The sequence below is a fragment of the Nycticebus coucang genome, chromosome 11 (genome assembly GCF_027406575.1).
Source record: "Nycticebus coucang isolate mNycCou1 chromosome 11, mNycCou1.pri, whole genome shotgun sequence".
Lineage (NCBI taxonomy): Eukaryota > Metazoa > Chordata > Mammalia > Primates > Lorisidae > Nycticebus > Nycticebus coucang.
In genome coordinates, this window is record NC_069790.1 from 56497571 (window position 1) to 56514092 (window position 16522).

The 16522-nt window shown below is 32.6% G+C and overlaps 1 protein-coding gene across 1 annotated transcript in view; it reads right to left on the reverse strand.

The window, feature by feature from the left end:
* Nucleotides 1–2049: 2049 nt before the first annotated feature.
* Nucleotides 2050–16522, reverse strand: part of CASD1 (CAS1 domain containing 1) — a 46147-nt gene continuing 31674 nt past the window's right edge. The window contains exons 11-18 of the mRNA XM_053553601.1: nt 16319–16438; nt 15173–15329; nt 13387–13466; nt 11033–11134; nt 8929–9069; nt 8352–8429; nt 4378–4470; nt 2050–3503 (exon numbers count right to left, since the gene is read on the reverse strand). Coding sequence (XP_053409576.1) covers nt 3237–3503; nt 4378–4470; nt 8352–8429; nt 8929–9069; nt 11033–11134; nt 13387–13466; nt 15173–15329; nt 16319–16438 — 1038 coding nt within the window. The 3' untranslated portion in view covers nt 2050–3236. The remainder of the gene's footprint in view (nt 3504–4377; nt 4471–8351; nt 8430–8928; nt 9070–11032; nt 11135–13386; nt 13467–15172; nt 15330–16318; nt 16439–16522) is intronic.

Here is a 16522-nt window from a genome sequence, read left to right on the forward strand (position 1 = left end):
ATAGAATGAGGAACCAACTGAAAAAAGATCTTGGTGTTTCTAAACTATAAGAGCTCTCTATATATTCAGGGTATTGGATTTTTGTCAAATATTCATGTCCTAAAATTTTCCCCCTTGTATTTTTTCTATTTATGTCTTTTGGCGTGCTGAAGTTTTAAATTTTCATGTAATTGTAGCAATTCTGGTTTTACCTTTTGATTTATCCTTATTTCTCATCCAGGGATGTGATATTCACTTACATTTTCTACTTATTTTCATGTCTTTAAACCCATTAATCATTTTACATTTCTTTTGGTATACAGACTAAAGAATGGGAATTTACTGTTCCCATCCCCTTAATAAGCTTTTCTGACAATCATTTTTTTGTATAAGAAAATAAGCCAGAATATATCTTGCCAAGTAAGTTCACCCAAATCTCAATTATTCTAAGAATGAACAAATTAAATTATATATTTGTGTAATCATTTCTGAATGTCTTTGCAGAGAAATATTCAAAGTGGTAAGATGGGCTGAACTGCCAACCAAAATTGGCAATCTTTATTTCAGCCTTCACTATTAAGCTAAAAAAGTCATTTTCTCTTGCATCATGTGAAGAATTCAAACTCTTTCAACAGTTCCAAAAGTCTCTAACCTCCAGTCATACAGCAGACTTCGACGTGGTGCTCAATTCATCAAGCAGAACCCTGAATTGTGTGTAATCCAAGTCATGGAACACATCCAGTTTATGATATCAAAGACTATATCCAGAATGCATTTTATTTTTATGGTTTTAGTATAAAGGCATTCTTAAGGAAGAGAATAATAAAGGGACTTCAGTTAAATGTCTTTGCAAACATTATAATTTAGGTGTAGGCTGAATTTTTAATGCTTCTGTTGGCTATCCTCAAGAATGGGGAGGTTTGGCAAAGGAAAGAGGGAAGGATCAGGGTAGAAATGAGTCCAGCAAGTAAGTACCTTTTCGAGCCAGATGGCAGATTTCTGAATGTGATTGTTATATTACAGAAAATCCCAGTTTAGAGAGCATCTATGGTTTTATCTCAATTTCAGCACATTGAAATATTCTGTTAAACATCTTACTCTGAAAAATTAGTGAGTAATGTAACTGGTGTGTATCTGAGTCAATATGGAGAAAAAATTAAGACATTTACCACGTACACTGGTGTTATTATGTCAATTTCCACAATAATCTCTTACCCATAGACTCATTAAGAAAATAAAATATAATGTATTTTAGTAAAAAATACTAAATTTTATTTTAGTAAAAAAATACATTATATTTTAATTATATTATTTTCACTATTACATATAAAAACAGTACTGCATATTAAGTAAGAGATAGGGGTTACCAGGTTAGTTTTATGCTTGAGCTCAAAGAGGAGGAAAAAAAAAAAACGTATTTTCACTTGGGCATTGCTATTGGAAGATACAAGTGTTTTCAAAAGGCACAGAGATACTGGTCATCTTTCTTTTTCAATTGTTTCATCAGGAAGAGTCTTTTCAGGTGATAAAACTTACAAGCTAAATTAAAATGTATTCTACTCATTGGCAAGCTACATGAGCAAGAATAATGTGATCACAGTACTTGGAAGTTTTTGATTTATAACTAAACTATTCCCTACTTATAAGGCTGCAGTCTAGGAGGCAGAGCAATGAATCATTACAATTGTCTATCTGGGAAATGTCAAAAGATTAAGTAAGGGCAGAAGAAGAGAGAAAAGGAAAGAACACACATTTCTGTCCGAGAAATATTCCTCAATTAATGGGAATATATCAGTAGCACATAAATCCAGTACTACAGAAATAATTAACGTTTTTAAATCTTTAAGCAAAACTAATAAACATAACGCTTAAACTGCCTAGGTGGAAAGCTGATAATCCTCAGAACCTCTAATAAGTACATTATTACAAACTTATCCCTACACATTAAGAGTTTGAAAAAGCAAATTTAAGTTGAATAAATGAATTAGAAATTTAAACCAATCATTAATGGATCCAGCTTTTTAAAAAGAGAACACATATAGTTTAATTGATACTTTGCCAATAGAAAAATAAGCATCCACAGACGTTTATTTAATGTTTAAATTACTCCACATTTTCACATACAGTGAGCAGAAAAAATATTTTACCCCACATAGTAAAAGCAAACAAGTGCAATCATTCAGAAATTAAAAATCATAATCAAATCTGTACAGATAAATAAATGTGTACTTCTAACAGTTAGCTTGTAAGAACAAAACAAAACAAACAAAAATATTTATTGCCCAAAGTCACTGGTTTACTAAAAACTCTACTCATGGTAATACATGTTAATCATAACAATTTACATGTTACTATACTGCACAAGTTCAGACTGATAAATATTTTTTAAAAATAGGAGGGGGGAATACCAAAACGGCTATAAAGAGCTTTCCAAACATTGGAAATAATATACAAAAATTAGTTACTGGGGAGAAAATATATTAAATAGATCCACAGGGCAATTGGTATTACACTGGTATAGCTTGTGGAAGGGAAACAGGTGCGCGTTTGGCTTGGAAAGAAAATTTGGCCTTTTTATAAAAAGAAGTAACGTAACACCAACAGTGACAAAACTCCTGCCATGGAGCTTTAGAACTACTATCTAACACAAAGTATACAAAGATTTAGGCTTGTATACCTGAAACCACAGTTAGGAAGAAAAATCATTTCAGGAAACATGTAACATCAGAACATGAACACATATAAATTAAAGGCGTACTGTTTATCATTCCATATCATTGCACATATGACAAGAAAACAATACTGCAGTCATTCTTGAGTAAGAAAGTTTTCAGTGAAGTAGGAAGTTCCATGATGAATACAGGTGCAGTTTTACAACCACAAATTTAGTAATATCAAAACACTCAGTGGCGTCACTAAGCTAAGTAAATTATCTGTACTTTTTGCTGGAAAGGTAATCATTTCCCTGCTTTCATATGTTCACTTAAAATCATTTATAAATGGAAATATAGATTCAGTAGAAAAAGAAATTTTCACATGCAATCCTATACAATGCATTCTGGTTCATCAATTCTTTTTAGTATTTCACATTGCTATATACATTTCCAGTATATACAATCATGCATATTCAACAGGTGTCATAGAACTGTCCTCTTGCCACACATATTTATATTTACATATATATTTATATCTCCAGATAGATGTTTTTCTTCTTCAGGCAGACACAAAGTAAGCCAAAAGAGTTCAGTTTTAGGAACCTAATCTTTTGATTTATCTTGAATGGATGATAAGATGAGGAGTCCACAAAAAAATGCAGCTATACATGCCAACCTTTTCAAGAGAGACGAATTATCTTTAGGAATAATAATGTGTGCCAGATCATTAGTGATCTGAGAGATTTCATGTGCCACACAAACAAATATGAAAGTGCTGACAATGATGTTGAGCATAGGGTTTCCGGGAATGAGTACCAAGATGCCCCTTGTGTCTGCTGCCAGCCATATGTGATATTGGCAAATAAATAGCTAGGAGAAAAACATATTTAAAGTTAAATGTGTACAGAGGGTGCATAAACAAAATCATAGTTTTTCCTAATTTAAATATTTGATAGCATAATAACATCAGAAGGCTTTTCTGAAACCATTTGATTCACTATTGGCCCTGAAATTCCCCTGCTGAGTCTACTTTCTAGAATTCCTACTTCTACACAATTTCTCTTATAAATGAGATTAAAAACACAGAACACTTATTCAAGGACGCAAAGAGAAATCTATTTTCCCTATTAAAAAAATTTAATAAATTTTACACTTTAAAATATACCTGTTACGATTACAATATAAATTCTATTGTTTTAAAACATTCTACTTCAAATAGTAAAGCTCAGACTACTCAATATATTTTAAAATCCACTGTTTAAAATTATTTTGTAGATTATTTCATATTATGTCCCTCATGCAAAATGTAATGAGTTTAAATTTTTTCCCATTAATTTCCAATTGTAATAAGGGTAAATTTTATTATGGTGAACATTAATAAACTGAATTCCAGTAATATAATATTTAATTATGCAGATGAACCAACCACAAATCAAAATCCCCTCCACTTGATTTTCCTTATACCTGGTCTAATATTTTTCTCTCCTGATCTCGGCATCTTGGTTATATCAAAGCTTAAGACAATATAAATAATATTTTGAAAATCATCTATAGCTAGTCATTTTTAAATATGGCTTTTAAAACACTCTAAAATACTATACTCTTATAATTCCATAAATAACATAGCTTTTGTTTAAAAAAAAGTCTGTCAGATTTATAAATCCACATGTATATACTCACATACACGCACACACACATTTAATACCTGATTGTGCAAGATAAAGCAAAATCTTATTGTACCAACCTCTAATGAAATTTTTCCAAACCAAGCAAAAAATGAACTGTAAACAGAACGTGCATATCCAGGGATGTTCCGTATAAGGATGAAGGCTAAAATCTAAAGAAAATCCACAAAAGCAAATATTAATAATGTCCTTGTTGAAAAGTATTTTACATAAAGCTTTCCTTTGACTGGTACCTTTATTCTATTTATGTTCTTGAACTTGACACTTACAGAATTTTTTTTAACAAAGTATTAGGAAGTTATTTTTGCCCTAGAGTACACCAGACTGGATTTCTCAATATATAGACTACATACCAAAGTAGATGTTAGATAGTTCACGGCTGAACAATTTCATTTTATGTATATTGGGGAAAAAAAATTTTCCTGACGCCCTTTTTTGTGCAAAAAGTTGGTATCACATTTATGTAATAAAACTTCACAAAATCCCATGATATAATCCTGCTGCTTTCACATACTATCTGCCTGGTTGGGAGCCACCTCCTTTCTTTATTCTGCCAAAATCTTTCTTCCACTAACAGCCATGTTAGCATGGAAAATGCCATGGTTTTCGAGATATTTTCATGTTTTCTATGCATGGCCTGGCATGAAGTCTTGATCTGTAGTTGCATGTAATTCATTTTCCTCTCTGGATCTTTTCTCCCCCAGAAGAATCTCTAGCTTTTGGGCTCTCAAACTTCACTTCACCCTGCTCACCTGTCCTTTTGTACCAGGTGAACAATCTTATATTTTCTATACCTCCAATTCATAGTCTCAGATTTTTTTTTGCTTTAAAAAATCTGCCTCCTTATTAAAAACACAAGGATTTGAAAAGAAAAAAAGTGTTTCCACATTCACAGCCACCTTTCAAAATTTTTCTCTCATAAAAGGATGGAAAAATTTATTGACACTTCAGAGAAAAACCTATATTCAATGTTGATCACCGTGGGCACAGGCATTTTATCAAAGGATGTAGGAAGAAGTCTCTGGGATGCACATAAGATGAAAAAATAGGAGTATAAGCGTGGATAACTCTATCACCAGGAAAAAGGAACCAAGGTGAACTACTCAGGTACAACTGACTGATCCTCAAGGAAAACAGCATCAGAAAGACTCAACTTTGGATCCACCCTTTGCTTATGTTAGTTTTGGGGCTTTTGGCAAGGTGCATAACCTTTGGGTCTTTTTCTTCATTTATACAAATGAAGACAAACTTAACCGAAAATCGATGGGAACATTAAATGTGAAAACATATGTGAGGTACTTAAAACATACACTGTAAGTCATTTAAAGAAACAGAGTAGGTAATTAACAGCATAGGTAGTATATATAAACAGCAAAAATCATGATAGTGAGACCTAAATGAAGCCTTTGTACATAAAGCCATTTGAATATTATTATAATTAAATTATTGCATAAGCTGTAAAATGCTAAAAAAGAATAACACATACACTTATACATACCAATCACTAGCCTGAGCAATAGAAAACCTATAAATAGTCCTAAGCAAGTCATTTTCCAGTCTTTCTGACTGTAATCTACCATTTTCCAATGTGCATTTCATTTCTTTAGCATACTCAAGTCTGGTGTTTTCTCAAATGCTTAGAAGACAATATGATTCAGAAAGTTGAAAATCAGAGAAACAATGACCACAAAGAAGACAATTAAGGTCTGTGCAATTATTCTTATTGGCCTGCTAGAGAAATAACGTTCAAAATTTGGCTTGATATAGAAATAATGTTTAAATTTGATCAGCATTTGTAACTCGCTGGATACCGTGCTAAACACTTTCCGTATATCATTTATGGGTAGCACCTATTCTATAGCTAAGCCTTTCTGGAAGTATTTATCTAGACTGGTGGACAAAACTAAGAGGTCAGGATTTAAGAAATAACACATAAGCGTTCCTTTGGGTTAGGTTGGGAAAATATTTTTCCCATAGGATACCAGGAATCTTGTTCAAGTTTAAAATCTTAAAGGTGCACCTTTAGATTGTACCTAAGGATATATACATAGCTCATATAAGGAGGTCACTATGAAAGTTTCGAGACAATCTGTGTTACTGTCCATTATTTCTCTTCCAAGAAACACAGTCAACAGCATCCTTTCTGATTCACCCATGCAAGTGTCAACTTGCTTGGCTTATTGGTGTTGCTGGGAAGGCTTCATTTGTTTCCATTTGCACAGATGTTATGTTTCTTGATTTTTATGTATCTCAAAACTTTCATAATGACCTGCATATAATCACAATATCTATGACCCCCCCCCCCGCAACACACCTGTTCACATCTGAGAATAAGAGTGAAATGTAGTCAGGATAAGGATGTAACCTGCAGCATTTGGAGCCACTTGGATGCCCTGATTTTTACCATAGGAAACAAAGGCCCTTGAAAGTAAGTAGCAGCCAATAAAATTGGAGGTTGCTTCAATCTGTGCTCCAGATATATTCTTTTACTTTGCAATGGAGAAGCTAAGCCCCTCACAAAAAAGTCACTTTAGAACTATGAGTATGTGGAGGGTGGTGGTGAGAAAGGCAGTGCGAAGTCTCAGAAGTGCTGATGTCAGTACTGCTCCCTGTGTAGCGCTCTCTCCCTTAGCTCTCCTTACATTGTTCTGTGTTGGTGAACTGTGAGTGGCAATGTTTCCCTCCCATCCTTCAAGACATAGAAATGATACCAGGTAAGATATCATAAAACTATGAGGGAGGTGAGATACTACCACTGACACACCAATGCCAAGGAGTTACTAGTAAGCACTACTGTTTGTTGTCTGTAGAAGTCATGAAAAGGCTATATGAATACAATATAATGTTTAAAATTTCATCATCAATTATGCGTGGAGAATCTATCACCTGGTTGTTGCTACTGACTATTCTGAGGTTTAAAAAAAAAATAGTCCATGCATTTGAAGAGAATTCAAGCTCCATAAAATCCTCCAGAATTTTTCTCTGTTTACTATATGCCCAGAAGGGCTACTCATCTTTCAGACCTCAGCTTAGATACTACTTCCTTCAAGAACTCTGTGCCGATATCAAGATTGACTAGGAAGAATTCCCATGTGTTTCCAAAGCAACCTACATTTAATCATTCTCACACTAATCACAATGACTTATGGTTACCTGCAACCAGAGGTGTTGTATCTCTGGAAAACGTAAATCTGATTTGAGTATCCCCCAACCTCTGCCCACCTCTAACAGTCATTATCATACACTTCTCCAGACTCTGGCTCTGTGAGTTCCCACAGCACTGGCATTCTTTACATTCCCTGAATGTACCATGCTCCCTTCCAATCCAGAGCCTAAGTTCTTGTTGCCCACTGTGCCTTCATCCCTCCATTCTCAGTTTGATTTTCTCAGGGAAATCATCTCTGGTCCCCAACCACTGCTCTTTAATTCCAACTTGGTAATATGCCCTTATTATATTCTCTTACAGAATTATGTACTCCTATTTATAATAATGTGGTTTTTATATGATTACTATCTATAACAGAAGAATGTAGGCTCCACGAGGGTAGGAAATGTGTCTGATTTGGTTATCACTGCAACACCTAGTGTAATGTCTAGCATACAGTAAGTATCAAATATTGTTAAGTGAATAAAAAATTGTTAAATGAATGAATGAATGTTTATTGATCTGTATCTCTATTAGACTGAAGTTTCTTTAGGGAAGGTGCCTTATCTTAAGTGTATTACTTAACACACAGTAGATAATAGCTATGATTAAAGAGATAAAGAAATTTGAATAAATGCTAAAAAAGCAAATATAAGAAGGGGAATTAACATTTACTAAGTGCCCATCAAGTGACAAATACTAAGCTAGATCATTTCCATACATTTAATACAACCACCCTTTGAAAGAGAGTTTAATATTAATTCAGAGGAAGGGCTTAGAAAGATTAAGTAACTTCTTCCATTTTCTGGAGTTTGATCTTAAATCTCTCTGCCTCTAAGAACAATGGTCTTATCAAGAATTAAAAATAAACATTAAATCATTACCTACCTGTACCACAGAAACAGATGGGTGGAGTTCATTGCACTCTGCTTTGTTTTTACAACTGCTAGCCCAGATGGAATAGGTCTAAAACAAAAAATGTATGCAACAGTTCAGAAAACCGTTAATTCTTAAAGAAACATAATTCTCACAATTTCTTTTTATAGTTTTCTTTATAACCTTATACTTCATTATGGCATATAAAAAGCATCAGTAAAAAGTACCCACAGGTTTGCTCAACTGTCCAAATGTAAGAAAGCAGAGAAAGAGGTGCATAGGTCTGCTTTTTCTGGAAATAGTGATGATGAGGCAATAAAGGCTCTTTACATCAAATACCTTACATGTTATTTTTCCCAAATATATTATAACTTATAAAATTCTCATTTCATCGAGCTCTCAGTCAGTCTTCATATTTAACTTATATATTTTTTCTTTAGAATTTATGCCCAATTAGAAAAATAGAGAAAAAAGAATTTAAAAAGTAAAGATTTATTCATAAAAATAATTCATGACATCCTAAATCTTAAAGTTAATTTTATATCATTTAGAATTTTGGAAAATTAGAAGATTACATTTCAAAACTTACCAAAAAAGAAACTACTGAAATAAACAATAGGAAATTTGAAATTTTGTTTGAAAAAAGAGGTTCACCCTTTCCTTCAGAAAGTACATGACGTTTCTGTAAAGCCAGATATACGAAAGCAAACAGCATTCCATGGAAGACTACCTGAAAAATAAAGAAAAAAAAATTGTTTAAAATTTTTAAATAGTTACCTATCAAAATATAGTAAAAATATTTCATTGTTTAGGGCGGCACCTGTGGCTCAAGGAGTAGGGCGCCGGCCCCATATACCAGGGTGGCGGGTTCAAACCTGGCCCCAGCCACAAAAAAAAAAAAAAAAAATCTAATTGTTTAGGAATATTCCTAACATATAAAAGAAAGTAGGGTAAAAGCTTAAAGGTTTGGCATTTCTATAAAGGATTTAAACTTCAATAGTAAAACCTGAAGCAATGAAATAAAGCCAATGACTGTTAGAAATCATCCCCCATAGACAAGCAAAACCCCTCTTGTAACAGGATAAAATAAAGCCAGTTCATTTGGGCAGATCTCAATAGCAAGTAATAAAGACAATTTAAAAATAATAAAGAAACTCTCCTAAAGACATGATAAAATGTAAATGTACCCAACAAAGATAAAACACATTTTGGTCAAATGCAACAAATAATAACAGTAGCAAATAACACTTTAAAAAGAAGTACATGCACATAAGTATAGGAAAAAAAAAAGGCACACCAGAAAGCACATCAGCTTTTTTTTTTTGAAACAAAGACTTAATGTGAACCATCGCTTCAATAGACTGAATGTTTGTGTCCACCCAAAATTCATATGTTGAAATCTAATTCCCCAGTGTGATCATTTTGGAGGTAAGGCCTTTGGTGGGTGATTAGGTAGTAAGGCTGAGTGAGGCCTTCATGAATGGGATTAGTGCCCTTTATAAAAGAGACCCCTGAGAGCTCCCTTGCCACCTCTTACCACGGGAGAACTCAGAGAGAAGGCAGCTGTCTATGAACCTGGCCTCACCAGACACCAAATCTGCTGGTGATGTAATCTCAGACTTGCCAAGTCTCCAGAAGTGTGAGAAATAAATTTTTACTATTTATAAGCCACCCAGTCTGTAGTATTCTATTACAGCACCCTAGACAGGCTAAGAAATCATGCCACAGTTGACTGCATTATTGAGAAAATTGTGAATTTAAAATTACTTGATATGGAGATTTTAGCAAAGATTTTTATTCATATGCTTTTGAAATGCAATGCAGTACATTGGAAAGTATATATGTGTAGATATTGGAAACCAAGAACGGCACAGAATAGGCACTAAAAACATTTGGTGAGAGAAAAAGATGAGTCAAAGATGAAAGAAAAAGGGGAAAAATTGAAATAATTAACATCTATTTAACGTCTATTATTTCCAAATGCTGTGCTAGATATTCTACATTTTTTTGATCCGTTAAATCTTAATCATCCTTCAAGATCAAGTTCATAAAATACTCCAAGATACTGCTCTTTCTGCTTTGCACACTTCTACCACAAAATCCGTATTACATAGTTTAGCACCTCATTGTTAATAGTCATCTTGGATTTTAAACTAGATTCTTAAGGCTTAGCAGCCTGGTGGCATGTCTTCTTTCTAACAGTGTATCTCATAACAAAACCAGTATGTAGGGCACATACTGGGCCTCAATAAATATTATTTTGAATGGCTGAAGCATATGTCAGATCACCTATAAGTTAAAATTACAAGTTGGGCAAAAGCCACTTTATAGACATTTTTAACTGATATTTTTCTAGCTGACCTACATATATATATATATATATGCATACCCTTCCACTGCTACAAAGAAGAAAGAGTAGTGGTAGTAGTGGACTGCTTTGATTTACTACATCAACATGTTTCTTTTTCTTCTTTTTTTTTTTTTTGCAGTTTTTCTTTTTTCTTTTTTTTGCCTGGGCCGGGTTTGAACCCACCACCACTGGTATATGGGGCAAGTGCCCTATTCCCCGAGCCACAGGCACCACCAACATGTTTCTTTATTCTAAAATTAAGTAAAAATAAATGAAAAAAATTCTGAATGATTTTCTAACAATATCACTTGAAATGACAAAATATCACAAAGTAAATACGTACATAACGGTCTAACCTCCATCTGAACCACCATTCATATACATTCCCTTGCAGTTCAAAACACTTGGACAATGGCCACAGAGAAAAGATCTTTTCAAATGCGCCCTGAAAAAAGGAATTCAGAAAATAAATTAAGATGATACAAGTCAATAATTGCTTTGCAATTCTATTATAAATTATAGGTTTTCTTTTTAAAGTTAGGACTATGTATGCATCATTCACAATTTTAAAATTGTATTTATTTCATTTGGAAATGGCACTTCATTTGAGATACATTTAAAAATAAATTTATTTTACCAGCGGCTAATAAAGATGATTTAAAACTCTGTAACTTATTTTTACTGCACATGAAAGGGTACTGAGAGAGCAAAATTAACTCCCCCCCCAAAACCAGTAATCAGAAAATTATTCTATTTAAGGTTTTTAACACAAAATAGCGAATATTCACTAATCAAACAGAAAAATACAAAATACCTCAGGCAATATGGTATTGATACCCTAAAGAATGATTGTTAAGGTTAAAATATAGTTACCTTTCTCCAAATGTTTTTAATAATCTATAATTAACTACCTGAGTTAAAAGAGTATTCTAAATTAGTCACTTTTCTCAATCAACCATACCCAAATGCCATTACTAGCCTTTGAAACAAAGTTTACAATTTTACTCTGGTCAAGTTATTGAATGGTACTCTCTTACTAATCTGACAGCCTGGAAAATCTGGGAATGAAGGGACAAAAGTCTTGGGTACATTCCTGCACATTAATGAAGTCTTTCAAAGAAGAGAACAAAAACCTCAATTTCCAGACTAAAGAATGATGACAAACTCAATTAAGGAAAGTTCTACCATTAGATCTTATGCCACATCATAAAAACATAACATCACGATTTTAAAAAGGCTATTACAAACCAAAGACAAAACATGAAAAATATTATATTTTAAACAATCCTGAATCCTTAGATCAGAAGAACTTTATTATAATAAACTACAATACTCTCCATTCAACCAGAATTTAAAATGTACATATTAAAAATAAGATTCTCTCAAAATTTATGTCCCAAAAGAGTTGCAATATTATGTACATATAGATCACATATGCTGGCATGAATATAGATATATAATAGGTATATATTATATAAAAATATAAATCTTATTGATTATATATGCGGCATATCTATGACATATATAAGATGTATTTACCATTTAAAATTTTATTTCTAATTAAAATTTATTTCTTAACATGATCAAGAAATAAGTATTTATTAGGCAACCTAGTTTGTGAAAGATAGTGGGGCTGCAATGGGGTGGGGATCTTTTTCTTTCTTGTGCAGTGGTCAGCACTGACCTCAAGCTAGAGAAGTGTTCCTAATCCCTATATCGAACCTCTGGTCAGCTTTCTTTTCTTTCCTTCAAAAGTACCCAAAGAGTGTTGGGAATTTTAATGAACAACTGTCCAGTAGTTATTGCTATTATCTGACTAGTTCTTTATATATTTGCCTGTTGCTTCTTTATTTTATTGATCTATTAAAAAAACCTTGAATATTAGGAAGCAATAATAATGCTTTAAATGCTACTGAGTATAAAAATATATAAATGCCTACAAAAATGCCCCCAAACAGCTTTCTAGGACTATATGTATATACACACAAAATGCCTATAGGACATGTATACCTGGCTGTGCCAGGCACAGTGTTGGAGGTAAACCACAGCACATGTCACAACTATAGACATCCAGATTAAAAGGTTGTTATAAACTTCATGCTGCCCAAATAACACAGCTGCCTGAAGGATTTAGTCAGCAGGCAGCTGTGACTGCTACTCTGCTAAAGTCTCAACCATCAGAACAGAGGGATCAAAGGTTAGAGTTAGGAAAATGACCAAATTTTATAAAATTAAACATAATACATATATACATATCCCTTTGCTCCCAAGCTGGTTTTACTAACTGCCAAAATTTTACTCTACGTAGTTATGGAAAAATCAAGTAATACTTTGATGCAATGAATAATGCACAAATTAAGTTGCACATTCTGTCAAGAGAATTTTGATCTCCACTTAGAGTAGTGTCTTACAAGAGGCATTCAATAAACGTTTGATTGATCAAAGTCAAGTAAAATGGATCCTGAACAATTGCCAGAGGAAGAGCTTTAAATTGCTCTTACAACAAAAACAGTGGTAACAAAAGTAGATATATCTCAAAAGAACTACATGGAGTAGTCAACTATCGAGTGACACTTTTATTACAGTCATTAAAAAATGAAGCTTAAAAAAAAAACTCTAAGTCTTCTCACATACTTTAATAGACTTGAACTTTAAAATAAAATATTACAAAATATAAACTGAAAAGACTGTACAAACCTGAGAATATGCCAAAAAACATATGAATAACAGCAAAAAGGCTAGTTTCAACAGTAAGCCAAAATGCCAGAAACAATTTCCTAAGAGAGAAAATATTTAATTTACTAACACATATGAATTTGTATTAGAAAACATATTAAATACTTTCTACTTAATGTATTTATACCCTGAATAATTCTTAAAATAATTTAAGGCTGCTTACAAGGATACACAAAATACATCTAGCTAGTATACATTACAAGTAGGGCAAAACAAAAATCAGGTGGAGGACTCTTCCTAAGAATGAGGCCATAGGGTATCATTGATATTTTAGATACTTGCTGTTCATCTACTATAAATACATTTTAAAATACCTCCTGGATTCAATTCTACCTATTCATTATTGAAAGTTACAACAAAATTTGGGACAATATGTTCAATGTAATTTTTTTTTTTTATTAAATCATAGCTTGTGTACATTAATGCAATCATGGGGCACCATACACTGGTTTTATAGACCATTTGACATATTTTCATCACACTGGTTAACATAGCCTTCCTGGCATTTTCTTAGTTATTGTGTTAAGACATTTATATTCTACAATTAGTAAGTTTCACCTGTATGTTCAGTGTAATTTTAACAAACAGTTATGTTGAATATAAATTAGGTAATATTGCTTAAACACTCAAGTTCCAAAGAGAGAGTTTAAGCACCCTAATGACCTAGGATTTAACCATACGATATGTTTTAACATATACATATTTTAAGTGTGTTCAAAGTTTATATATATTGATTGTTTATTAGATAATATGCTGGATTGGTATACAGAAATTAAACTCCTAGAGGCTATCTAAAGAAACTAATGAATTTTTTTTGTCGTTGTTGTTGTTGTTGTTGTTGCAGTTTGGCCGGGGCTGGGTTTGAACCCACCACCATTGGTATATGGGGCCGGCGCCCTGCCCACTGAGCTATAGGCACCGCCCTGAAACTAATGAATTTTAACAGGCTGGAGTTCAAGTGTTTCTTGAAAAAGTACTTGATGTTATAAAACAGCCAATGAAAAAATATTTTTGAAATATAATATTTGGTTAAAAGAATCAAGTTAAATACATTTTAAAAAATAAATTATTTTTCAAAAAAAGGGAAAATTTTATTTTAATGATATGATCTTGAGGGTAAAAAATTAAGATAAATGACTGTGGCCTTACTTTGAACATTATCAGTAACTGACTATGTAAAATTTGTAAACAACAACCTTTTGGGTTCCTTATACATAAAACAGGTTGATAATAACTGCTTAAATGGTTGTCTAATAGATAAATTATGTTAGAGCTTTTAAACTTTGATTGAAATAAGAAGCCTTTTGTAAATGAATATTTACTCATAATCTCTATTTATAAGAAATAAAATAAAGGAGAGCTGCCAGAGTTAAGGCAGGATGGTTGGGGTCTGGGGTCCTACTTGGCACTCCTTTTTCTCTCATCGCTCCTCTACTCTGGCTCTGTACAAGACAGTTTGAAAACTGTAGCCTTAGTTATTATGTAAAATGGCTTTGAAAAATCGAAACTCAGAAAAGGGAAAATGCACACGACATAAATGTAAGCTATTATTCTTCACTGTTATATTAGTTGAACTATTAAGCTGTAATATTTAGAAAAAGTTAAAAAACAAAATTTTGAAATGTCAAAACTGTTCATATATTTAAACTGTTTACATCTATTAATAAAAATAATAGCCTTTACCAATTAAAAAGAAATCTAGCACACCAAAATAATAGATAATTAACATTATGAAGAGTATATTTACCGTTTGCTTTTTTTTGGATTATTTGTGGCCACATTGCTAACGTAACATATATGATCATGAACCATACTGTGACCAAAGGGACAAAGTAATAGAATTGATAAGGCCGATCCATTACTATACATAAGACCACTACCAGGAAATTGAGACGAAATAAGACCTATTAAAAAGGAGAAGAAAATGGTTTTCATTCCAATTCCAGGTACACATGAACAGCAAAGACATTTTCTCTGGCAGAGTATAAACATTTAAGACTCAGAAATAACTATGAAAGTATATTTTACTTAGACCTAAAATTATATTTGTTCTATAATCACTGTAAAGAGGTGAATATAAAATAGTTATGCATTGTTATATTAACTAAATCCAGGCAAAGCACTAGCCAAGCTGTCCTCTTACTGCAATTGCCATCTTGTTAAATGCAGGAAAAAACTGTAAACCTCTTTCTTAGAGCTATAGTTTATAAACAGAGATTAGATTATTTTAAGAAAGGGGTGCCATTTCATCTCGTTTGATGTTGATTCACCCCGTTTGGGATTAAATTAAGAGTTGTCATAGATATAAAATAATATTACTCTAAGTGTCTTTGGGACCTTTTTAACAGCCATTTCAGGTATCAGTTTTGATGTTATTCAAAGAACACAGAATTTGGGCTGATTTGTATTAGTGTTATACTACTCACTATATAACCTTGGGCAAATTATTTAACCTCTGTGAGCCTTAGTTTCTTCATCTGTAAACATAGAGGTGACAACTTGGGGTTGTAATGGGGGGGGGAATAAATAAAATAATGTTTAGAAACTTTACAGAAGAGAAATTTAATAAATGCTAATCCTCTTCTCTGAGAAAACATATCATCATATAATAATTCCAGATTACTATGTATACTTCTCAAAACTGAAGTGAATCACAAGCTGTGTTTTTTATACCAGTGCTTTTATTATATATTCATTTAATTTCCCATCACTAATAAGTTGTTTATAGCAAATTACTAAATACAGAACACAGAAATAATATAATTTTAAAGTGCTATTTCATAAATTCAAATTATTCATGGTTCTATAGTGACCATATTTATATTTGCTCAATAGTTAGGTGCAAAAGCATGTTGAATTGAAAGAAAATTAAAATAATTGAATACATTCCTACCTGACATACTCTATGGATTCCAAAGTCTCCTTTGATCCAAAAGTATGAGAAATGCCCATAGCCTGTCTGAAACAGATATGCAGCAACCAGAACTCGAATGTGCATGTACACAGGCAAGAACTGTTGACAAAAATAAACAGGGAAAATAAATGCTGGCATCAACTACACTTTGAATTACCAAAATGAGTACGTTTAACAAAGATA